The 25,572-nt window shown below is 39.7% G+C and overlaps 1 protein-coding gene and 1 long non-coding RNA gene across 2 annotated transcripts; one reads left to right on the top strand and one right to left on the bottom strand.

The window, feature by feature from the left end:
• Positions 1–5,541: 5,541 nt before the first annotated feature.
• On the bottom strand, positions 5,542–8,667 carry LOC105499772 (transcription elongation factor A like 5). Its single transcript, XM_011772569.3, has 3 exons — positions 8,519–8,667; positions 7,126–7,193; positions 5,542–6,443 (listed from the first exon to the last, which is right to left on the bottom strand). Exon 3 carries the CDS (start codon positions 6,414–6,416, stop codon positions 5,796–5,798), a length of 621 nt encoding a protein of 206 aa, XP_011770871.1. The 5' UTR covers positions 6,417–6,443; positions 7,126–7,193; positions 8,519–8,667; the 3' UTR covers positions 5,542–5,795.
• A 2,203-nt stretch (positions 8,668–10,870) lies between these two features.
• LOC139360637 (uncharacterized) lies at positions 10,871–25,363 on the top strand. The gene is made up of 3 exons (XR_011618134.1): positions 10,871–10,957; positions 15,526–15,663; positions 25,039–25,363. It is a non-coding gene; the product is annotated as an uncharacterized lncRNA (long non-coding RNA).
• The last annotated feature ends 209 nt before the right edge of the window (positions 25,364–25,572 follow it).

The raw sequence follows: 25,572 nt of genomic DNA, 5'->3' as shown, positions 1-25,572 counted from the left end.
TGGTCTTATTGTTCCTAAATCCGTGTTATATCTGATTCTAGTTCTGGAGATTAATTTGTTTGTTGAGAATGTTTTATTTTCTTGTCTTTTTGTATTTTTCATAATTTTTACTTGAAAGCTGGGTTATGTATAAGGTAGTAATAACCTAGGTAAATAGATTTTATGCTTGGGTATGTCTATATCTTTCCTTCTGCTATGTTTTAGGTGGAAGATTTGCTTAAATCTACTCAGAAGTTGGGCTGAGTTTGACAGTTTGTTTCCCATATATATCTAGTTCTTTCCACCTGGCTTTGCATTTTCCCTTTCTACTGCTCCCTAGGAAGGATATGTCCCTTGCTGTCATTCACTGTATTTTTACTCAATATTTGTTAGCATGGTTCTGGGGAGCAGAAAGGGCATTCTCTGATGTTCTGATCACGTCTTCATCTTTGGTAAGCACTGAGAGCCTGAGTTTTGGTGGTGTAGACGTCACATGTGTTCATGCCTCTCTTCCACATGTAATGCTGGACCTAGCACACATGCCTGCACCCTCCCCTTCATATAGCTTTTGTTTTCCTGTTTGCTTTCCTCAGCTGCAGTGGATTTCCACCAGTAACTTCATGATATGGGTTTTGTTGTCTTTCTTCCTGCAGATCAAGACTTTTGTTTACTAAGAGAGATGGATCTAGTTGAAATATCAGCAAGGACTGCTATTTCCCTCTCTTAGCTGGCGCTAGAGGGCAACCTTTTTTGGATTCCCACTGATCTTCCCTGGGAACATCTAGTGGAGTTTCTAGAGTTAAGCCTGAAGGAGGGTGCAAGTTCCTTTATGTCTGTGACCCTCAGAGACTTCACATACTCCCATGCTGGTCCTCACTTAGTCTTTAGAAATCAATTGACAATTTCTAGGTCAATTTTCTTTAACTGACCTACATGGCATTTGATGTTATCTATTTCAGGTAAGGAAATGCTTGGTTACTACTATTTCTCCCACCAAGTGTCTTTCTCTACATTTGAAGATAATTATTTGCCCTGTGACCTGAGTTCTCTGGTGGTTTTAAGAAAAAATGTTGTATTGCAGTTTATCCAACTTTTCCCCCTATTGTAAATGTGTAAGTTATATTGTTTTCTGCTCTCCGTTTGGAGCTGAAACTGGCAGTTGTGTTGTTCATTTTACAACATAATAGTATATTCAATTTAAGGTTCCCTCTAGTTCCCATAAACAACATATACCCTTTTGCTCTAGGAGCTTGTAGCGGACAGGCAGTTGGAATCTATTCTTAGGAGCATTTTTCTCCTTATCCCAAAAACATTTCCTAGGTTTGGGAGAGAAGTGAGGGAGAAGTAAAGTTCATATCCTCTATTATATGGTTGTGCTTAGCAACATTGGCCATTTTCTATTGGCTTGAATGAACTGGTGATAAATTCAATAGTCTCCAGTGTTAAGAACTGCTTTCATTTTTCTGTCATAAAGCTTTGATTTTTTCCCTGTCCTCTTTCCTTTTGGGGTGTGAAGGAGACTTCTGTAGGGATGGATATAAAACTTCACAGCATAAAAAATTTAAAGCATTTGTCCTTGTCACAGCCAGCTGCAATCTGAATTTGACCAGATAATTTGGGGTTAAGGTAGGAGGGTTGAACTATTCTCTCAGAGTGCAGTGAAACAGCCCCTAAAACGGTTTGGGTAGGTATGTAGTTGGAAAAATAATCCCAACCTATTTTGCTCAGACTCTCAGAAGAGCCTTGATTGTGCCTAGACCTGTGTTGGTGTTTATGTGGTGATTTCAGTTCTGTGTTTGCTTGGAACAATGCTTCTAGTGTTTGAGTCAACTCAGGCCTCAAAATTTAAGGAACCCCAAGCAAAAAGACCTTGCCTGTAGGAGCATGCGTTCCTACAGTTCAAAAGAAAAGGGATGTTACCACCTGTCTGAACACCCACATTCACTGCAGAAATAGTTTACAATTTGGGGGGCAGTACAGTAAAGCTGTGAATTGGTGTGAAAATGCCTTTGTAAGGCATTGATGACGGAGGCAGCAATGCCACTGTGAGCCTTGTTCTTTAGGTTTGTCATCCAAGGAAACATCACTTTGCTGACATCCTAAAGGACTGGTTGGACAATAAAGTGAAAACGAAAATGAAATCATTGGTTTAGGAAAGGAAACTGGCTGGGTGTGGTGGCTCACACCTGAAATCCCAGCACTTCAGGAGGCTGAGGCGGGTGGATCACTTGAGGTCAGGAGTTCAAGACCAGCCTGACCAACATGATGAAACCCTGTCTTTACTAAAAGTACAAAAATTAGCCAGGCACAGTGGCATGTGTCTGTAATCCCAGCTACTCAGGAGGCTGAGACAGGAGAATCGTTTGAACCCAGGAGGCGGAAGTTGTAGTGAGCCGAGATTGCACCACTTCACTCCAGTCTGGGTGACAGAGCAAGACACCGTCTAAAAAAAAAAAAAAAAAAAAAAAAAGGAAAGGAAAGGAAACTAGCTAAGAATTATTGCATTAGAGCCAGATAAACCTGGATTTCAATCTGGGCTCTTCTCTTTATTGGAATGGAACATTGAATAAATCATTCTCCTCTTTGAACCTCAGTTCAATCACCTATATAGAGGGCATAAATAACGGCTCTCTTAGAAATCAATCATCTATATAGAAGGCATAAATAACAACTCTCTCAGAAATCAATCTCTTATGTAGAGGGCATAAATAACAGCTCTCTGAGAAATCTTGTCAGAATTAAAGGAGCTAGAAATATGAAGAAGTGGGCTATGAATAGTGGTGATTTTTGTCACTTCTAGACCACAGTGTAGAAAAGTGACTGTGAGATCCTCATACACGCTCTTTCTTTGCTGCAATGGATCCTGACAGACTATGAGGAGCAGAACTTCTCTATCCCCAACCTTCATGAAGTTTGAGAAACCTTTGCTGTGTTAAGCCACTGAGGTGTAGGAGCTGTTAGCTACCTCAGCATAAACTTAGCCTAACCTGACAAACACAAATGGTCCTCCAAGTTAAGCAACAGAGTCACTGGGATGCTTGCTAAAATAAACATTGTATGTGGTAAAGCTATATTGGGGGTAGGCAATAGATAATGGGGTTATGATGGTAAGAAAGAATTACTCCATTATCATATCAGAAAATCTTAATGACTAAAATAAACAAGTCAAGAAATAGCAGCTGCAAGTCATATATCTGATAAGGGACTTATGTTCAGAATAAACAAAGAACTCTTACAACTCATCAATAAGAAAACAATCCAATTTAGAAAGAGACAAAAGATCTGAATACATATTTCTCCAAAGAAGAGATGCAAATGGCCAATAAGCACATAAAAAGATGGTGAACGTCATTAGCAATTAGAAAAATGCCAATTAAAACCACAATATGATGCCACTTCATATCCACTAAGATGGTTTAAATCAAAAATACAGGCAATAACAAGTGTTGGTGAGGATATGGATAAATTGGAAACTTCCTACACTGCTGGTGGGATTGTCAAATACCATAGTTGCTTTGGAAAACAGTTTGGAAGTTCCTCAAAATCTAAACAGAGTTATCATTACTTTGCAAATCCACTCCTAGGTGCATACACAAGAGAATCAAAAATATATCTACACACAAAATATGTATACAAAGTTCAGTAATGATATGTGCTATAACATGAATGAACTTTGAAAATACGGCAAGTGAAAGAAGCAAGACACAAGAGGCCAAATATTGTATTATTCAATTAATACGAAATGTCCAGGATAGGCAAATCCATAGAGAAAGAAAGGAGGTCAGTGCTTGCCAGATGCTAGGAGAACACGGGAGTGGGCATGACATTATCTGATAATGGATATGGGATTTCTTCTTAAGGTGATGAAAATATCCTGGAACCAGATAGTGATAATGACTTCAGAAGTCTGCTAATATACTAAACACCACTGAATTGTATACTGTAAAAGGGTGAATGTTATGGTATGTGAATTACCTTTTAGTAAAGCTGTTAAAAAATAAATAGCAGCATATACATATTATTCAGAAATATGGAGGTAAATATCAGAATAAAACAAAATTATGGTAGTTGCCTATGGTAGTAGCCTCTGGGGAGTGAGAATGTGGAATGGCAAGGAAAACTGCAGTTTTTAATAATTAAAAAAACTCTTGTACTATAGGATTTAAAAAATTTGTGTGTGTATTCATTTGATAAAAATGAAAATGAGCTAAAAGCAAAAGGCACATGCAGACACACACACACAAACACATACACACATACACACACACACGCACACATTGTGGAGACAAATCAGAAGAGATTCTGACGCATTGGGTCTGAGGTGGGAGCCAGGAACCTGCATTTTCAACAAGATATTTAGGTGATTTAGATGCAGGAGGTCTGCTAGTAAGTAGCAAACTTTGAAAAACACTAATATATCCAATGTTAAAATCATTTAGCAATGAATTTTGATATAATCCATCTCCCGCTGTGTTCCTTTTGATGTGGCAAGTATCCGTTGCTAAAGAATAACATTACAGTTTCAAGGCTATGTGTTCAATCAGGGGCAGAACTGGGCCAAGAACTGAGGCCTTCTGACTCAATAACTAACATAGTTACTTTTTAAGCTTCTATTATGTGCTATGGAGTAACAAAATGAGTAAGATAAACTCTGCTTTAAAGGGCAAGTCTAGTGAGGTAATTGTAATGCCTGACAAATATATTAGTTAAGATTTTATGAAGCATTTTTCCCACATTTCACATCAGTATTAACATAACTATAAAGAGAAAAGAGGGACATTTTCCACAGAAGGGAACCTATTGGGAATTCAATTCACCAGGGACTTCAGGTGAATCTAAAGGGCTTTTTTACCTTGAAGACTCTAGCCCACCAGCAACAAAGGGGGCCTTAGAGGGTGCAGGATCCTGAAGAGGGTTCACAATACCTAACAGATGTGGCATCACCCAGGGGAAAGTGGCACCTATCTCTCAGCTTCCTGTACCTATTTTTAGGCACAGGTGAGATCTCCCTCAGCAACACCCCACACCCTCACCAACTGTCTGACTTGGTACTATTAGTGCAGGGGAGAGGGCAGGAGCCAGCCTAACATAGGTCACAGACTCAAGCGTCACATCTGATCTACTCCACAGTCCTGGGAGGTAAGTTTTAGCCCCATTTCACACAAGGCTGTCTCTTACAGCAATGAATCTGTAGTAACTGCCTGGTTGATTCCTCCAACTTCAAGTCCCAGGAGTAATGTGAGTTTTATCTACCATTTTGTGTTCCAATAACAAGAATTGTAAGTGTCTCCACTGCCTTCATATCATCAATGAATAGTTCTTTTGATTGCTTAGTATTTACTGTTTTCCTATTTTGTTTACCTTTTATTACTTCCTTTAAAACAAAAATAGCCTGTGTTTTTTAGATTAGAAAAAAGTACAGATGAGAAAAAGAATAATTTTCAGTCCCACCACACAAAGAAAATCATTATTTCTCTTTGTTCTACTCAATTGCATAGTGTCCCCCATGTATGGATGTATTATGTAAACATTTTATTTTTTCAGAAATGGACTGATACTGTATACATGGTTCTGAAAACTCTTTTTTATTGTTATTTTACAATGTACCATGAACATTTATTCCATGCACATGGGTGAAAATCCTCTACTAAAAGACAGAGCACTGTAGGTAGGTCAAAAGTCTGCTGGTAACAAGAGTGACACCTAAAGGAAAGTATCAGCTTAAGGTTAAAGCACATAGCCCGGCAAATGCCTGCCAGGAAAAGCAGGACTGGCAATATTCCCATCAGAGAAATCAGAATTAAAGGCCAAAGACATTAAACATATGGGACATCTTCTAAATCTTTCTGGCCCCTACCTCCACCTCTCACTCCCCTTACACCCCGTTGGCCCCTTGGGGCGAATGGATCCTGTACATCTCTTTGCATCCAATGAAAACCACCCATTTTCTGCTTTTTCCTTAGCTCCTCCTGAGCCCTTGACACATCTCCACATTCTCTCATCATCTCCTCACTGCTCAGATGCCTTTCTTGTAAGTCCTCCTGAGAGTCCCTGGGGGAATCGTCCGTCCCCCTATCTGTTTTTCTTTTTGCTTTCCGGGGCACATAATCTTCAGCCGGGCGCTTTTCGGCGGCCCGCGGCTGGCTCTCTGGCTTTGCCTGGGAGGCTGACTTACCCTCACTTTGTGGCTTGCCCTCACCTTTGGACTTGCCCTGCTTTTCCTGGCTCCCCTCACCTTCCGGTTGTCCCTCATCACCTGGCTCTCCCTCATCCTCTCGCTTTCCCTCGCATTCTGTCTTCCCCTCCATGTCCGGCTTTTCTTCCTCGTCTGACTTTGCTTCATCTTCTGTACTTCCTTCATCTTCTGGCTTTCCCTCACTTTCTAGGTTTCTTTCATTCTCTGGCTTTCCTTCATTTTCTTTGTAGAGCTTTTCCATGTCGAGATGTTCCCTTCTTTGCCTTTCCTAGGAGACAAAAAGAAGACACAGGACACTAGGGCTTTGGGAGTTGAACACAGGTCCTGCTAGTACTTGCCTTTCTTAACTTAAGGTTTTCCTGACCCTATCCCATCTTCCAGGTACACTCCCACCCTTACATTCCTTCCTTTCCTTTTCACTTTACACATGTTCACACGAGCCAGTCTTACAGAAACTTCCACAGGTGCTTCTCCCTACATTTAAGGAGGATGTCCTGAGAAATGCGTAGGAGCATATTGGCCCTTAAATTTGCTCTGGCCTTGGCTATGCCTACCCATACCAATTTTAACTGAGTAGTTCCAATTTACACTGACCTGCAGAAATCCTGGGCAGTTTTCTTCTTTTTCCCCTTACAAGCAGTTGTAAAACTTATAAAACGGCAGACAGAGCAGAACCATAGCCAGTTCTCAGATTTCAGGGCTACTCTTATATCCTCAAGGGGCATCACAGATGCTACATCTCCATTCTCTTACTTTCTTATTCTCCCCTCTATCCTCACCAGCCATAGATCACCATATTCCCTTAGGGTCTTGACAGCAGTCATGTATCCTGAAACTGCAAGAGGGAGGATTGGAGGAGGGGTGGCAGGCAGTGGCCTCCCCAACTTCTGTTCTGGCTTAAGTCACTCCTACTCCCAAGGGTCCTGGTGCAGTAGCCCTCTCCCACTGACCTGCACTGATACTGCAGGTCTTTCCTTTTCTTGTCTGGGTTAGTGTCCACAACCACAGACCTGAAGACCTGCAGAAAGACAAGAAACAGGTGGGTGAATGAGAAATTGAGAAAGTGAATGACTGGTAACTTGGACACTGGTTCTTTGGGACCTTATTTGTCAAAACTTTCCCAGCTCCTATCACCTCCTTGCCCTTTCCCTTGCCTTCTCTGATTCCCCTTCCGCAGCTCCTTCTTAAGAGCCTCCATTGTTCTACTTCTGGGAAATAGGCGAGAAAGATTATTTCCAAAGCGTTTCTATGTTTCTGAATCTTCCTCCCAAATTTTTATCTCACTTTTCTGGCACGAAAATGAGTGGGGTTAGAGACAAGGATGTTCTGAAGACAGAGTGTTCTGCTGCACTCAGATCTCTACATTCCAAATCCCTCACCTCAGGGTAGCCAAATAACAGAGCCCACCACTTCTCTGAAAATGGTGGTGACAGAGACAGGGGGCCAGGCAGAAATGTCCAAAACACCCCTGCCACCTCCTTCCTCCCCACATACACAGAAAGCCCATATTTTTCTGCAATGCAAGAGACAAATTATTTCCAAACCCGGTAACATTTTTGGTCTTGCTGCTACCTCATCTTAATCCTCCTAGTTCAGAAGCCACTCCTCCTGGATAGGGAGCTGATCCCCAGATCAAACCTCTGTCTCCCTTTTTCTACAGCACCTCCTTCCCCTGACCCCCTTAGCCCACCATTTCCGGCTCCAAAATGGAAGGAGGATGGAGAAAAGACACCGGGAACTCAGGCCTGGACCCGTTGCAGGGTCCGCCCTCCGCAGCCTGGGGTCACTGACTGCGCCCGCCTCCCGCTGCCTTGCAGGGATCAGGCTGTTTTCTCGCCGTTTCATCGCTGTTCTCTTCCCTGGTCCTCCTCCTCCTCCATCAGACATCGCCGGTCGCCCGCTTCCTAGGAGTTCCCAACTGGTACCCAATTCTCAACCCTTGACCTCTCTCGAGTTCCGCCCCCCTCCCCCCTCCCCGCCCCGCACCAAGCCCTCCATTTCTTGCACCAAATGAGTGAGCGTCGGGAAAGGAGTGGAGAGAATCCAGTCCTGGACCCCCTCTGGTCTTTGCCCTCTGCCATCCCAAGCCACAGGGATCCACAGGCGGCTATGGGTTCGTAGCCATCTCGGGAAAATGACTCTTTCTCACATTTCCTTCTGCCAGAAGCCTGCACTTCTCCAGGGAAATAAAAGCTGGTACCCATACCTCTTGCCCAACACAAAAAAATTTCTGCGCCAAAATGAATGGGGGTGGAACGGGGCGGTATCTAGAAAGCAGATCCGATCCTCTGTAGCCTATGTCCATTACCATCCCTACCTCAGGGGTCCCCGACTTGTACCGACCTGCAGGCTGTAGGGCAGTTGCCTTCTCTGTCCCTCAGTCTGAAGTCTGCCTTCCTCCACGGAAACAGAGAGCTGGTACCTGGAGGAGAGGGACTTCTGCACACGTCGGCTTCAGATCACGTGAGAAAAACGTCACCAGTGGGCTCGGGTCCCTAGTTCCCCTCCCACCCGCAGAAAGTGCGTCAGGAGCCAGCCCACTTCTTCCCTTCACTAGTCTCTCCGTCTGAGCGCCCTCCGCACCCCCGACCCCCGCTTAGCCCTCTCTCTCGCCCCACAGCACGGGGCCCTGTCACTAATTTTGGTCTTTGCTAATCCCAGAGGTCAAATGTGGCCCTTTCTCTGTGTGGTATGTATTTATTCTTCCGTGGTTATCAGGGAGGGGCTGCACCTTCTTCTAGAGCTGTTGGCCATTGGTACATCTCGGAGGAATTTTTTTCTTTCTCTCCTTTTATCCGAAGGCACCTACTCGATCTAATTCTACACGCAGCCACTGATGTTCATTCTGCCTGTGGACCAGGTCTTCTCATAATGGGTACAAGGTGGATTGTCAAGTAGGGATACAAGTAGTCAAAATAGGGGTTTTATTTAAAAAATTTTTTTTGGTCTTATTTAATTCACTCTCCTCAGCATGGATTATTCTTATAAGCACAAAATTAAATAAAGCAATTTCATTTATGAGAAAGTGTTTAAGAGAGAGAAAAACTTAAAAGATTTCAACATTTTCTACTCAGAAGAGAGACCAAATTAAATTCATAATATTATCTTTTGCCATGTACACAAAGAATTCAATTGGCAACAAGCAAAATATACATTAAAAAAATTTCATAAATAGCTGGTTCTCTCACATTCTATTTAAAACACACACACACACACACACACACACACACACACACACACACACACACACACACACACACACACACACACTTAATGTTCCCAAACGATTACTGAGTGCTAAATAGACTTGCTGGAATCTGATGGTTGACAGAAAATTCAAAAATGTCTCTTTAAAAAATTTGGCCCATGGCTGTTTTCATTCAAAGGTTTAGCTCTAGGCAAAGGGAAGAGCTGTGAGACCAAGGCAGCAGGAGATGTGAATGATGCAGCAATGGTCCTATCCTCCCTGCTCTGCCAAGATCAGGGGAAGGTGTTGTCCTCCACCCCCTCATATTCTAGAATTTCTCATCCCCTGCATTCAGGCACATGACTCTGTTGCTCACTCCAAGAATATACCTGGACAGGTGACCAAGGTGGTGATATGAGTCACTTTGGCTCCTTCCTTCCTCCCTGCCTCTAATTCCCACAGGGATAACCCAGCCCCAGCAGAGAGTGGAGCATTGTTCCTGCCACTAAAAAACCAGAACAGATCTCTTCTAGACCCTTGCAGCTGAGGGCCTCCATGAGGCCTGAAGAAGTGGTTGCTGGGGTAGAGTCCTCTGCAACCTGCCTGTTCTCTGCCCTTATTCACAGTGCCTGAGTGAAAACCTCCCTAGACCCTGTCTGCTGCCTCCTGCCTAGCCTAAAAGGTGCAGTCTGGTGCAGTCTGGTGAGCCTCTCACCCCCAAACTCTGTATCTCCAGGGAACCCAGAGGGAGCCTAACCTTGCTGCAGGGTTGCTGCCTGTCAGTCCATACTAAACTATGACTGTCTCAGCAAATTTAGGCCAGTGTCTAAGGAGTTCTGCCATGCTGTCCATATTGACCTAGACCAAGTATTCCCAATTGATGAAGTCTGTGGGCCACCTGAAATGGTATGTAAAATTGCATATGTTGAGGAAGTAGTGGAGTATGCACACTCTTGTGAGAAGATCTGTACCCTAGGAACCTGAATAATATTTTTTCCTATGTGCACACCCCATTCTGATTATCCATCATGTTGATGAATATTTGGGTCATTTTCATCTTTTAGCTGTTGTAAATAATGCTGCCATATACAATCATGTATAAGCTTTTGTGTGGATGTATGTTTTTATTTTATATAAGCAAGTTGACATCATGAAAAAGAGGAAACCATAAGGTAAGGATAGAAAGAAGAAGAAGCTGCTTGACAAAGAGATAAGAAGGGGAAGACACAAATAGCAGCTGAGCCACGTTAAAGAGAGCTCATCTATTCCTTGGGTTCAGGCATTATTAACCTATGAACCCCTAAAATTATGTTCAAACGTGTGTGTGTGTGTGTGTGTGGCGGTTTCACTCTGTTGTCCAGGCTAGAGTTCAGTGGTGCAATTATAGTTCACCGTAGCCTCGAACTCCTGGGCTCAAGGGATCTTCTCGCCTCAACCTTCTGAGTAACTGGGACTACAGGTGCACGTCACAACTCCCAGCTAATTTCTTTAAATTTTTGTACAAACAGTGTCTCCCTACATTGCCGAGGTTGGTCTCCAATTCTTGATCTCGAGTGAGACCCCTGCCTCAGCCTCCTGAAGCACTGGGATTACAGGTGTGAGCCACCGCACCTAGGCTGGATATATACATTTTTATTGTATGTGCACATTTGCTGAGAATAGCGTCCATTGCTCTCATTAGATGTTCAAAGGGGTATGTAATATTAAAAGGATGAAGGCCGTTGACCCAAAGAATATACTTCTGTATACATTTTTTCCAAATCGTGCTATCTTTATTCTCTTTTTAAAAGAGAAATTCATGTAACATAGAATTAACCATTTTAAAGTGTACAGTTCGGTGACATGTATAGTACACTCAAAATATTGTGTAACCATCACCTCTGTTTAGTTTCAAAACAGTGTCATCAGTCTGAAAAGAGACCCCATACCCATTAAGCAGTCATTCTTAATTCCCTTTTCCCCCTAGTCCCTAGCAATGACTTATCTGCTTTCTATCTTTATGAATTTACCTATTCTAGATATTTCCCATAAATGGAATTGTACAATATGTGACCTTTTGTGTCTGGCTTCTTTCACTTAGCATAATGTTTTCAAGGTTCATCTACGTTGTAGCATGTGCAATACTTCATTCCTTTTTATGAATTAATATTTCATTTTATGTGCATACCACATTCTGTTTATCCAATATACGTTGATAGATATTTGGATTGTTTTTGACTTTTGGCTGTTGTGAATAATGCTACCACAAACAATTATGTATAAGTTTTTGTGTGGGTGTATGTCTTTATTTCTCTTGCATATATAGCTAGGAGTGTAATCATTGGGTCATATGGTAATTCTATGTTTAAATTTTTGAGAAACCGCCAAACTGTGTTCCACAGTAGCTGCAACATTTTGCATTCCTATCAGCAAGATTCCAATTTTACCATATTCTTGCAAACAATTGTTAATTTCTATTTTTTATATTTATCATCCTAGTGGGAGAGAAGTGGTTTTGATTTGTATTTTCTTAATGACCCATGATGTTGAGTATGTTTTCTTGGGTTTGTTGGATATTCATATATTTCCTTTGGAAATCTATTCGAGTGCTTTGCCAATTTTTGTTTTTTATTTTTTAACTTTTATGTTAGGTTTGGGGGCACATGTGCAGCTTTGTTTCATAGGTAAATTGCATGTCACAGGGACTTGGTATACAGATTGTTTCATCAGTCAAATAATAATCATGGTACCTAGTATGTAGTTTTTTAATCCTCATCATCCTCCTATCCTCCACCCTCAAGTAGGTCCCAATATCTGCTGTTGCCTTCTTTGTGTTCATGAGTTCTCATCATTTAGCTCCCACTTGTAAGTGAGAACATTTGGTATTTGGTTTTCTGTTCCTGCATTAGTTTGCTGAGGATAATAACCTCCAGTTCCATCTATATTCCTGCAAAATACATGATCTTGTTCTTTTTTTATGGTTGCACAGTATTCTGTGGTGTATATGTACTACATTTTCTTTATCCAATCTGTCATTGATGGACATTTAGGTTGATTCCATGTCTTTGCTATTGTGAATAGTGCTGCAGTGAACATTCGTGTGCATGTGCCTTTGTGGTAGAATGATTTACATTCCTCTGGGTATATACTCAGTAATGGAATTGCTGGGTCAAATGGTAGTTCTGTTTTTAGCTCTTAGGGGAACCGACACACTACTTTCCACAGTGATACTGAGCATGCATGTATGTCTTCTTTTGAAAAGTGTCTGTTCATGTCCTTTGCCCACTTTTTAATGGAGTTGTTTTTCTCTTGTAAATTTGTTTAAGTCCCTTATAGATGCTTGATATTAGACCTTTGTCAGATGCATACTTTGCAAATATTTTCTCCCGTTTTGTAGGTCGTCTGTTTATTCTGTTGATAGTTTCTTTTGCCGTACACAAGTTCCTATGTTTAATTAAATCTCGTTTGTCAATTTTTGCTTTTGATGCAATTACTTTTTGTGTCTTTGTCATGAAACCTATGCCCATTTCTATGTCCAGGATGGTGTTGTCTATGTTGTCTTCCAGGGTTTTTATAGGTTTGGGTTTTACATATAAGTCTTTAATCCATCTTGAGTTGATTTTTGTATATGTTGTAAGGAAGCGGGGATCCAGTCTCAATCTTCTGCATATCCTTACTCATTTTTTAATTAGGTTGTTTGGCTTTTTGTTGTTGAGTTGTAATAGTTCTTTATATATTCTGGATATTAGTTCCTTATTAGATATATGGTTTGTAAATATTTCCTCCCATTCTATAGGTTCTCTTTCACTTTCTTAATAGTGTCCTTTTATGCACAAAAGTTTTTCATTTTGAAGAAGGCCAATTCATCTATTTTTCTTTTGTTGTTCATGGTTTTGGTGTTATATCTAAAAATTTATTGCCAAATCCAAGGTCATGAAGATTTACCCCTTTGCTTTCTTCTAAGGGTTTCATAGTTTCAGCTCTTGCATTTAGGTTTTTGATTCATTTTGAATTAATTTTTTATGTGTAATTTAGTGTTGTTTTATAAGATTTTAAGATTATTTTGATGGCAGGACACAACACACAGTCACTTGGAAAAATGAGAGGTAGAACTTTTGTTACTTATGGCTCCAAACTAGAGAAGGCTACAAGGCAAGACCACACAGGGGGTTGCATCTGGGTAACAGCAAATTGGAGCTGTAAGGAGCAGCTTACTTATGGCAAGTGGGGTGGGATTAGCTAGGTTTCACTGGTTCCCTGAGTATTGGCTAATTTGAATAATTTCTCAGGCTCCAGAGTATAAGGGCTGTCCCTAGCTGTCTATACCTGGCCCCTAGGTGGTTAGGGCTGGTTTGAAGTGGCCCAGAGCGTGAACACCTGATAAGGGAAGTGATTAGAGTGTGGAGTTAATCAGCAGCCCAAGAAGGGGAACTGACAGGTCTCTAACCAGGGCCTCAACAATAGGCCACGACAGCACTAATATAAAAAATACATTACAATTTACTCCTTGATGTCTTGACCTCCATTTCGAGCTCAATTATTTGGGGCATTTGAGTGGCCTGAAGTGTAGAGGAGATGTTCAGAGATTAGGGCAAAAGTTGCCCTAAGCAGCATAAAAAAACATTTTATTATGAGAGTACAAAGGAGGAAAATATGTGGAAGTATAAGAAGTTTTTGTCAGCCAGTCATAACCAAGTTTCCTATTTATATGCCAGTAGGCAAGAAAATAGATCTGAAATTTTCAGGATCCCTAACAACATCTTTAATGGCATTGTAAAGTGTGCTTTAAGCATAAATTATATTTTTTATTATAATAATATTTTGGTGTATTAATTAGGTCAAGATGACAGGGCCAGTAATGTTGTTGGAGGATATGAACTAATAGTTTAGTAAAATATCTGTAAAGGTTAGTGATATTGTTTGTAACCAAATAAAAGGCATAGATGGTCATGGTTGAAAATGTAGGGCAGAAGGTAGTGATAGAAAGTTGGACATGGGAGGCCCGGTGTGGCGACTCTTGCCATAATCCCAGCACTTTGGGAGGCCGAGGCAGGAGCATCACTTGAGGCCAGGAGTTCAAGACCAGCCTGAACAACATAGCAAGACACTATCTCTACACAAATTTTTAGAACTTTACTGAATTCATTTGTCAGTTCCAGGAGCCTTTTGGCAGAGTCTTTTGGGTTTTCTATGTATAGAATCATATAGATGGCAAAAGAGATAGTTTGACTTCTTCTTTTCCTATTCGGATGCCTTTTATTTCTCTCTCCTGCCTGATTGCTCTGGCTAGGACTTCCAGTATTATGTTGAATAAGAGTGGTGAAAGTGGGCATACTTGTCTTAGTCCAGTTCTTAAAGAGAATAGTTCCAGCTATTGCCCATTCAGTATGATTTTCTTTGCTCATTTTAAAATTAGATTGCCTGCTTTTTTTGTTGTTGTTTAGTTGGAGGAGTTCTTAATATATTCTGGATATTAACCCTTTATCAGATATAAGATTTGTAAATATTTTCTTTTATTTTGTGCATTGCCTTTATGCCATGTTGATAGCGTCCTTTAATGCACAAATGTTTTTAATTTTAGAGCAGTCCGATTTATCTATTTTTTGTTGTTGCCTGTGTTTTCGGTGGCATATCCAAGAAATCATTGCCAAATTTAATGCCATGAAGTTTTCTTCCTGTATTTCCTTTTAAGAGTTCTACACTTTTAACTCTTTTTATGTCTTTGATCCATTTTGAGTTATTTTTTGTATATGGTGTAAGGCAGTGGTCCGACTTCATGTTTTTGCATGTGGATATTTAGAGGGTTTTTTTTTTAAACTACCATTTGTTGAAGATACTGCACTTTCCTCATTGAACGGTCTTAGCACCTTTGTCAAAAATCATTTGACCATATATATGAGGGTTAATTTCTGTGCTCCCAGTTCTACTCCATTGGTCTTTCTGTTTGTCTTTCTGCCAGTACCACCCACACTGTTTTGATTACTGCAAGTCTTATGGACTGAATGTTTATGTTCACCCAAAATTCATGTATTGAAGCTCTAATCCCCAGTGTAGCTGTATTTGGAGTAAGAAGGTAATTAATGGTAAATTAAGTCATAAGAGTGGGGCCTTGATCCTATAGAATTAGCACCCTTATAAGAAGAAACATGAAAGCATTCTCATATGTCCTCTCTCTTCCCCCCAGCCCCATCAAGCATGCACACAAAGAGGAGGTCCTGTGAGCACACAGCAAGAAGGCAGCCATCTGCAGCACAAAGCGAGAACCCTCACCAAACACCAAGTTTGCTTGCACCTTGATGTTGGACTTCCAGTCTTCAGAACTGTAAGAAAATAAATTTCTGTTGTTTAGGCCACCCAGTCCATGGTGTTTTGTTATGGTAGTCCAAGCAGACAAATACAGTAGCTTTGTAGCAATTTTTGAAATCAGAAAGTGTAAGACTTCCAACTTTGTTCTTTTTCAAGATTATTTTGATTATTCAGGCTCTTTTAGATTGATTTTATATTAATTTTAGGAAAGATTATTCTATTTCTTTAAAAAGTGTTTGATTTTTGGTAGGAATTGCACTGAATCTGTATATCATTTTGGGTAGTATTTACATCCTAATAGTATTAAAACATTCCTATTAGGTCCCACCTCCAACAACACTTGAAATCAAATTTCAACATGAGATTTATTGGGGTCAAAGAAACCAAACTACATCACCTAGTATGTTGATTTTTTTTTTTTAACCAATAACGTGTGTTGAATTTTGTCAAATGCTTATCCTGCATGAATTTAGATGATCATGTGTTTTTTCTTCATTCTGTTAATGTGATATATTACATCAATTGGTTTTCATATGTTGAACAATCCTTGAACCACAGAATAAAGCCCACGTTGTCATAGTGTATAATCCTTTTAATATGCTACTTAATTTGATTCACTAGTATTTTGTTGAGTATTGTTGCATCAATATTCACATGGGATATTGGTATGTATTTTTCTTTTCTCATTTTAGAGAAAAGTCTTCATCTCGCTTTCATATCAGGGTAATGCTAGCCTGATAGAGTGAGTTAGGAAGTATTCCTTCTTCTTCAATTTTTTGGAAGCTTTTGAGAAGGATTGGTGTTAATTATTCTTCAAATGTCTGGTAGAATTTACCAGTGAAGGCTTTGGTCCAAATCTTCCTTGTTGGAAGGTTTTTGATTACGGATTCAATATCTGTATTAGTTATGGATCTATTCACATTTTCTATTTCTTTATGATTTATTCTTGGTAGGCTTTGCATTTCTAGGATTTTTTTCATTTCATCTAGCTTATCCAATTTTTTGGTGTACAATTATTCATTGTACTCTTATTATTCTTATCATTTGTATAAATTCAACAGTAATGTTCCACCCTCAATTCTGATTTTAGTAATTTGAGTCTTCTTTTTCTTAGTCAACCTATCTACACATTGTCAATTTTCTTGATCTTTTCTAAGAAGTAACTCTTGGTTTGGTTTATTTTCTCTATTGTTTTTCTATTCTTTTTTTTTTTTTTTTTTTTTTTTTTTTAATTTATTTATTATTATTATACTTTAAGTTGTAGGGTACATGTGCATAACATGCAGGTTTGTTACATATGTATACTTGTGCCATGTTGCTGTGCTGCACCCATCAACGCGTCATTTACATCAGGTATAACTCCCAATGCAATCCCTCCCCCCTCCCCCCTCCCCCCTCCCCCCTCCCCCCTCCCCCCTCCCCCCTCCCCCCTCCCCCCTCCCCATGATAGGCCCCGGTGTGTGATGTTCCCCTTCCTGAGTCCGAGTGATCTCATTGTTCAGTTCCCACCTATGAGTGAGAACATTTCTATTCTATTTTATTTATATCTGCTCTAATCTTATTTTCTTCTTTATGCTAACTTTGACTTTAGATTGTTCTTTTTTTTCTAGTTCCTTAAGTTGTAATGTTAGTTTGCTAACTTGAGATGTTGCAGATATTTTGTAAGTCAGGGGGCTTTTTGGATGTACAAGTAGCAAAAGTGATGTCACTATCCACAATACTGTTGTAATTGGAGTAAAGTTTTAGAATTTGACTGACACAAATAAAGCCCTAATTGAGGATGACTAAATCTGAAAGGTCCCAACAGTCCAAGGTTTTGCCCAGATGGTTGATGAGAGAGTTTCTGCTCTAAAAAGACTTTAAATCATATGGCTTGATTTGGGAGTATGTTGTTAATATGGCGTCAGGTTGTTTGCCAATTAAAATATCTTTGGCCAAGGTTGGAATTTCAGCATTAGTCTGTAGTCAGTCCCTACCATTTAACCAATGACAACTGCCTCAGTTGTCAGTTCAGTTGGTGAAGGAAAAGCCAGTGAGGTGTTTGGGCTGTAGGGCTTGCATTAGCCAATCTTGACGGCATGTGGGCCTCAGTATTTGCCAGGTTTAGTTGAAACAATGAATTATTTTCGAGTTTTGGCCTCTGGACTGCAAACCATCAAAAGCATCCAGACCAATAGTAATAAGATCAATATCCAATAAAATGGTGTGTAGCTGTATATGACAGACTTTTGTTTCTTGATGTTGATTCTCTCCTTCCCTCACGTGTGTTATTATCAAGGAGGAGTTGTCTGGTTTTGTCATTAGGAGATTTGGTGTTGATTCCATTACCCTCTCCAAATGTGATTTTTATTTGCTAAGAGGAGTTTTCTATCTCCTTTCTTGGTAGTCTACACTGTCTGTGGGATTCTTGAGCAATGTTTGTTGTTAGCTCTTGAGCGCTAATTTTAATTTTCTGGAGGGGAGCAGAGATAGATCTCAGATTAATTATCCATGCCTTATAACCCAAATGTTAATAATGGTTTTGGGGTGGTAGAAGTTTAGTCACAAATGGTTCTCATATAAGATGGGCAAGTGCCTGACCCATGGGACAATCTATGGTTAATAGATCTTAGGAGAGCATGCACCCTTGACCTGGCCTCCACCATTAATGGGATGGTGCAGGATTAAAAATCCATAAAGATAGGAGGAGACAATATTAAAGAGCTGCACATATATAATGAACTTTTATAAGCATGGAGGTGACACATATCCCTCTTTGAATAGACGAAAGGGTGATGCAAAGGTTTTCTTTTTTTAATGTTGTGAGGTGTGAGTTGGCCAAAGATCTTAAATTAAGATAGATTAAGGCCTGGAGTAACAGCAAAACCCACTTAGTGGTCCATATGCCAGACTGGAGTTTTAAAATGAGTTGTTTGTGGAAACCATTAGATCTCTTTTGATAAAATTGGCTAGCTGGGACCCATCAGGGAGTCAAAAGTTCTATTGAATGCCTTTTCCAAGAGCCCAGCATTATGTATTTTGAGATACGAAATGTGTACTTTGTTTACTATCAGTAATGTCTGAAACTCCAAAGAAGATAAGGAGTGCCCTGGTGAGACCTTGTATTGTGGCCTTAGTATATGTAGAGACATGTGGGATTTCGATTCATATTTTGGATGTCTGTGAGGCTAGAGATTCCCAAAGTTCTTTACCTTTAAGGGAAAACCTCTTGGGCTGTTACCCATGTTTGTAAAAATGTGGAGATCATTTGCTAACCAGGGCATCCAGTGCTAAGATGACTGCCTGCAGTTTCGCCAATTGTGCTGATCCTTGGTTCACATTCTTTATCAGGAAATTCCTGTTAAGGGATGAAAAGCAGACCCATTCCACTGAGCTCCATAACTCATGATAGTGGCAACGCCTTCCCTATAGTCTATTAACTCCCATTGTTTTTCATTCAGTTAATCCTAAGGGGGTCGCCAGGTAGCTAAGGGGTTTGGAGAGGGGTGACCTCCATGAACATGGCATCTGGCAAGGGACTGAGGACAGGGGATACCATCCCCTCCTGCAAGTGGAATATATCAGAGGACCCAGGTTTGACTCTGTCTTGTATCAAGGAGGCCTCCATCACTGTGCCAAGCTTGTGATGTGCTGTTTCCATTATCCAGGGCATATTCAGCAACTAGGTACAAAAGATCACAGGCTCAAGGTCTATGAGAGCCTCTGTTTTCAGAGAAGCCTGGTATATGCCCAGCAATTTTTTACTCTCATGATGTCTAGCACAGAGCTGAGAAAGGCAATTTTTCATATCAGAAGGCTATGGGCAATTTATGGTCATTATAGGTGGTTCAGAGATACCAGGAGGCATGAGAAGAAGTTGAAATTGGTGAAGTCTTTCCAGTGAAGGAGTCTCTGAGGGCATTAATGGAAGTGTCTGTTGATTTTAATCTAGACAGATTTTAGAGCCTTCTGTTCGAGAATATCTCATTTAGATTGGGCTGATTTGTAAGTGGCAGCATCAGTGAGATTAAGTAAAATTTGCAAATGAGGAATATGTTGCTTCCAGAACCCCAAAATAACTTAAGGATGTTGGACTCGTATGTCCTTAATGAGTATGTCAAATGAATCTCCTAGGAAGAAGACGTTATCAATGTAATGCCATAGCTGTATTCCTGGAGAAAGCTGGGTGCAGATAAGATCTTGTCTGTAAAAATTGTGCACGATGACAAAGCTATCGAGGTACCTCATGAGAAGCTTAATAAAGGTGTATCATATCTCTTTGAAAGGGAAGGCAAACTGCAGCTGAAAGGCTGCTGAAACAGTCACTGAATAGAACATACTAGTAAAAGCTATAATGGCAAAATATTTACCGCTTGCTGATTAGATGGAGTTAGTAGTTTTAATAATATCGACTATTGGATTTGGGGGCCTTAATGGATAGGACCACCGCATTAGGGTTATAGTAATCACCATGAAGTACTATTCATTTTTCTTTAGGTTTAAGAACAGGCAAGATTGGGCTACAAATGGAGAAGCAGTGGAGATAATTACCCACTAATTAATTATGTCTTATACAATAAGTTTTAATCCTTGAAGGCCCTGTTTTAGTTTATATTGGACCATCTTAGCTATTTTGACTGAGGAGTGCATGGGGTCCCATTTTTTCAAGTCGCTTTGTAAATACGAAAGATTTAATTTAAATTTAATGTATTATTCATTGTTTCAGAATATCTATGTCCACTATGGGAAATATTAGGACAATGGATTTTATTACTATGGGAATTTTTTTGAGGGAGAGTCTCACTCTGTCACCCAGGCTGAGTACAGTGGCACAATCAAGGCTCACTGCAGCCTCAACCTCCCGGGCTCAAGCTCCTACCTCAGATTCCTGAGTAGCTGGGGCTACAGGCACGTGCCACTATGCCCAGCTAATTTCTTATTTTATGTGAAAATGGAGTCTCACTATGTTGCCCAGGCTGGTCTTGAACTCCTGGACTCAGGTAATCCTCCCATCTCAGTTTCTCAAAGTGCTGGGATTACAGGTGTGAGCAATAGCACCTAATGTTGGCCTACTATGGAAAATTTTGGCAAAGCCATAGTTAAAATGAGGCATACCTATTTTTCACTATCTTATATTTAGTTACTTTCATAAGATTATAAGGAATACCATGTTTAAATTTAGTGGGATCCCCAGGAATAACTGTCTTTTGAACACCAGTACTAAGTCCATGAAGTTCTGTCAACTGATGCATTTTACAAAATGTTAAAGTTAATTCAGAATCTATGTTGTAAGCACACACACACAAATACTTGTGATTCCATATGAATTCTAGTACTGGCTTTTCCACTCTAGTTTCTATTTATTTTCTATTTCCATTTTTCTACCTTATATTTTCTTTCTTTTCTGTTTCTGCAAAAAAAAAAAAAAAAAAAAAAAGAAAAAAAAAAAGGTGGGCATTGGGAATTTGATAGGAATTAAATTGAATCTGCTGATTGATTTGGAAAGCATTGCCATTTTAATGGTATTAGGTCTACTAATCCATAAATATGGGATGTCTTTCCATTTATTTAGGATCTTTTAAATATCTTTCAATAATCTTTTATAGTTTATAGTATATAAGTTTATACCTCCTTGGCTAAGTTTATTCCTGAGTATTTTATTGTTTTTGATGTTTTGTAAGTGGAGATGCTTTTAAATTTCCTTTTTGGATTGTTCATTACAGGTTTATAGAAACACAACATATTTTTGTATTTATATTTTATCCTGTAATTTTGCTGAATTCGTAATTACTGATTCAATCTCTCTACTTATTGCAGGTCTATTCAGGTCTTCTATTTTTTTTCTAATTATTGTTTTATACATTTGTCTTTTAAGTTGTATAGAAAAAAAGAGCAATTCCATACCAAAATTACAGTAACACTGATTTTTATATTTGCCCATGTCTTTTCATTTCAACGTGAAAGACTCTCTTTAGCATTTTCTTGTAGTGTTGATATAGTGTTAATGAACTCCCTCAGATTTTGTTTCTTTGGAATATCTTGATTTGTTTCTCATTTTAAAAAATCCTTGGGAACAATGTCTGCTCTGTTACCTCTAAATCCAGATATCCACATTAGAAATGTAGGGCGCTATTTTCAAGACCACCACTGTACTAGCAAGTAGGTTGAGGCAGGGCTAAGTTAAAATGTCACAAAGCTCTTCTATCATGGTTGTTGCCATATTCTTGATTCAATGCTTGCTTGTTTCCTATAAACCTTTGACTATTTTCCAGAGTCCTAGTAAAATTTATTCTTACTGCTTTTGTTCCCAGTGTTTCCATGAAGGGACAGGCCCTTGGAGTTTTCTATTCTGTCATTTTCAGTGACTCGGTTTATTTTCTTTTGACATTGAAGGTCATGCACAGTTATTGTGAAATATATCTAAACAGTGCACAAATGTATTCATTCATTATCTTAGAAAAATATGTGCTAGCCACAAGAAAAAAGCAAACAATCCCATCAAAAATTGGGCAAAGGATGTGAACAGACACTTCTCAAAAGAAGACATTTCTGCAGCCAACATACAGATGAAAAAATGCTTATCATCACTAGCCATCAGAGAAATGCAAATCAAATCAAAACCACAATGAGATACCATCTCAGACCAGTTAGAATGGCAATCATTAAAAAGTCAGGTGCTGGAGAGGACGTGGAGAAATAGGAACACTTTTACACTGTTGGTGGGACTGTAAACTAGTTCAACCATTGTGGAAGACAGTGTGGCGATTCCTCAAGGATCTAGAACCAGAAATACCATTTGACCCAGCCATCCCATTTCTGGGTATATATCCAAAGGATTATAAATCATGCTGCTATAAAGACACATGCACACGAATGTTTATTGCGGCAGTATTCTCAATAACAAAGACTTGGAACTAACCCAAATGTCCATCAATGGCAGCCTGGATTAAGAAAATGTGGCACATATACACCATGGAATACTATGCAGCCACAAAAAAGGATGAGTTCATGTCCTTTGTAGGGACATGGATGCAGCTGGAAATCATCATTCTCAGCAAACTATCACAAGAACAGAAAACCAAACACCACATGTTCTCACCCATAGGTGGGAAATGAACAATGAGAACACTTCGACACAGGAAAGGGAACATCACATACCGGGGCCTGTTGTGGGGTCGGGGGAGGGGGAAGGGATAGCACTAGGACATATACCTAATGTAAATGACGAATTAATGGGTGCAGCACACCAACATGGCACATGTATACATATGTAACAAACCTGCATGTTGTGCACATGTACCCTAGAACTTAAAGTATAAAAAAATAAAATAAAATAAACCAATAACGTAAGAAAAGGAAAAATATGTGCCAGACATCTAAAAAGTGTCAGTGTATAAACAACACAAGGGGAAATCCAGACAAATACACACTTTATTAATAAAACATATCTGTTTTGGTCTCAGAGTCCCTGTGGTTCCCCCGCCTTGGTGAGCTGAGTGAAACAGTTACAAAGGAATAGCATTCAGCATTGAACATGCTCTTATAAAAACTTAATGCTTTTATTGATTAGCTAACCTATAGCAGTCTTCATGCTAACATAAGAAATGTTTATGGCTCACTAGAACTACAAGTTATGAAACCCGTACTCTGTAATCTTTTCTATAAATAAATATTTTCATGGAATCCTGAAAAGTATCCTATAATGTATGGTCAATAACTATGTTTTTGTCACAGATTAGAAAAATGAGGCACAAATAGTTTGAAAGATTTGCCTGGGATCACAGGGCTAGTAAAGGGCAGAGAAGGGGTTTGGACCTGGCTACATGTGACAGATTAAACTTTTACTCTTAGCACATGAGCTATGTTGTTTCCCTAAATGATGGAATTCTCGGTCTCTATCTTCGCTGACTGATCTCACCCACTTCCGTAGTTTTTACTATCATTCTAGCAATGATGACTTCCAACCCCTTATCTCCAGCCCATACTTCTTTCTCCAGGACCCCAGACAGTTACCCAGTTCTCTGATGGACCTCTTGTGGTTGTCACAAGTGTACTTCAACATCAAAAGGTTCAAAATTGGTTTAATCATATCCCTTTAAAAAATCTCTTCTTTCCCAGCCTCCAGCATGTTCCCTTATCTTACATTTGCTCTACCAGTGAATGGCACAAGCATCATTCTGCTGTCAAAATCTAGAAAACTGGGCATGATCCCTTACTCTATTTTACTCCCAACATCCAATCAATTGCCAAAGCTTATTATCAGCTGCTTCTTAATATCTCTTCAATACACTTTTCTTCATCCTCACTGTGTCTACCCAGGTTTAGGTTACCATCATATACTTATCTTCTGTAGTCCCATAATAGCCTGCTTATTGGTCATCCTGCCTAAAGTTTTTATTTTTTTTTTCACAGAGAATGATCATTTCCACATTCTAAAATATGATTATGTAACCACTCTGCATTTTCTCATTTACTCCTCAAAATAGCCCCTATGTATTAGGTATAGCTTAAAGGAAGTTGTTTTTTATTTTTCAGAAACCAAAAACATTTCCAAAATAAAATGATCTTTGTCCTTAACATATAGTTGTAGGAAGATATAGAAAATCAAATCATCAGGATAATATAGGGAGAAAAGTGAAATGATGGGAAGGGCTTGAGTTAGCTCACAGAATGGAGGGGTAATCTGAAGAACCAGACCCAGTAAAGCCAGGAATCCAAGTAGCAGGAATTAACAGAGAACATCTTCCAGCTATCACTCTTGATCTGTGTCAGAACCAGCTCTTGTGGTGTTAAGATTTTTAGTTCCCTTAATATCCAGGGAGTAGGATTGTTCTATCCTGGGTTCAGTTTGGGATGACGAAAAACTTCTGGAGATATATAGCGGTGATAATTGTGATGCAGGGCAGGCAAGCCCCAAATTGGGGCTTAGACCAGGAGGGTTCTTGGTTTTACTCAGGAAAAAAATTCAAGGGTAAGCAGGTGGTATTAGCAACTTTTATTGAAGCAGCAATGTACAGTAGCAGAAGAGGTACTGCTCCTTGTGGAACAGCACTACCTGATAGGCAGTGTTACCAGAGTAGCAGGTCAAAGGCAGTTCTGTAGTCATATTTATACCCACTTTTAAATATACAAATTACGGAGTGGATATGCAAAAATTTCTAGAAAAAGTGTGGTAATATCCGAGCCATCAAGTCATTGACATGAAAAGGGACAGCAACTTCTGGGTGTTGCCATGGTAATGGTAAACTGACATGACCCACTGTTTGGCATGTCTTATGGAAAGCTGCTTCTACTGTCCCTGTTTTAGCTAGTCCTCAATTTGGTCTGGTGTCTGAGCCCCACCTCTGGAGTTGAATCTTGCCTTCTACCTCATTCTTCCCTCAGAGATTAATATTCCTTCTTAATCTTAAAGGGGCTGCAGAAGGACGGAGGCCTATCTTCTGTAACTGCTTCCTGCTGAGTTTATGGGCATATACCCTGCCTAGCACTGGAGGAGTAAAAATCTCTGGATACCTGATCCAAGGAGAACGGAGGAGGACACTTTTATTCTCTAGGTCAGTAGATGGAATGAATTGGAAGCCTTGTGCCAGCATTGTTTTTATCTAGAACTGTTGTAATCTAGAAGACACAAACTTTACACAGAGGTTGAACAAGCAACAGTCAAAAACTAGTAACAACATGATAGCTATCAAAGGTCTTAGGAGACGTAAAAAACAGGTGAAACTTGGCAAGGTATTTTTGATAGTCTACCAAATATAATTGGGGTCAGTGTCCTGGTTATATGTACGTAACCAAGTGGCTTGCTCATATATCTTTTGAATGTTAATGTCAACTTCTCTAGATTTGTTAATATATGTGCAGCAGGTTATTAATAACTGCACAGACACCATCTTGTTCAACTAGTAAATAATCTAATGCTAGTCTGTTATTGAGAATTACATTTGCC

The sequence above is a fragment of the Macaca nemestrina genome, chromosome X (genome assembly GCF_043159975.1).
Source record: "Macaca nemestrina isolate mMacNem1 chromosome X, mMacNem.hap1, whole genome shotgun sequence".
Lineage (NCBI taxonomy): Eukaryota > Metazoa > Chordata > Mammalia > Primates > Cercopithecidae > Macaca > Macaca nemestrina.
Note: the sequence above shows the minus strand (reverse complement) of the source record. Positions and strands in the feature narration are given on the sequence as shown.

Coding starts and splice junctions, on each gene's coding strand:
- LOC105499772 (XM_011772569.3), bottom strand. CDS start 6,416: ATGGAAAAGCTCTACAAAGAAAATGAAGGAAAGCCAGAGAATGAAAGA.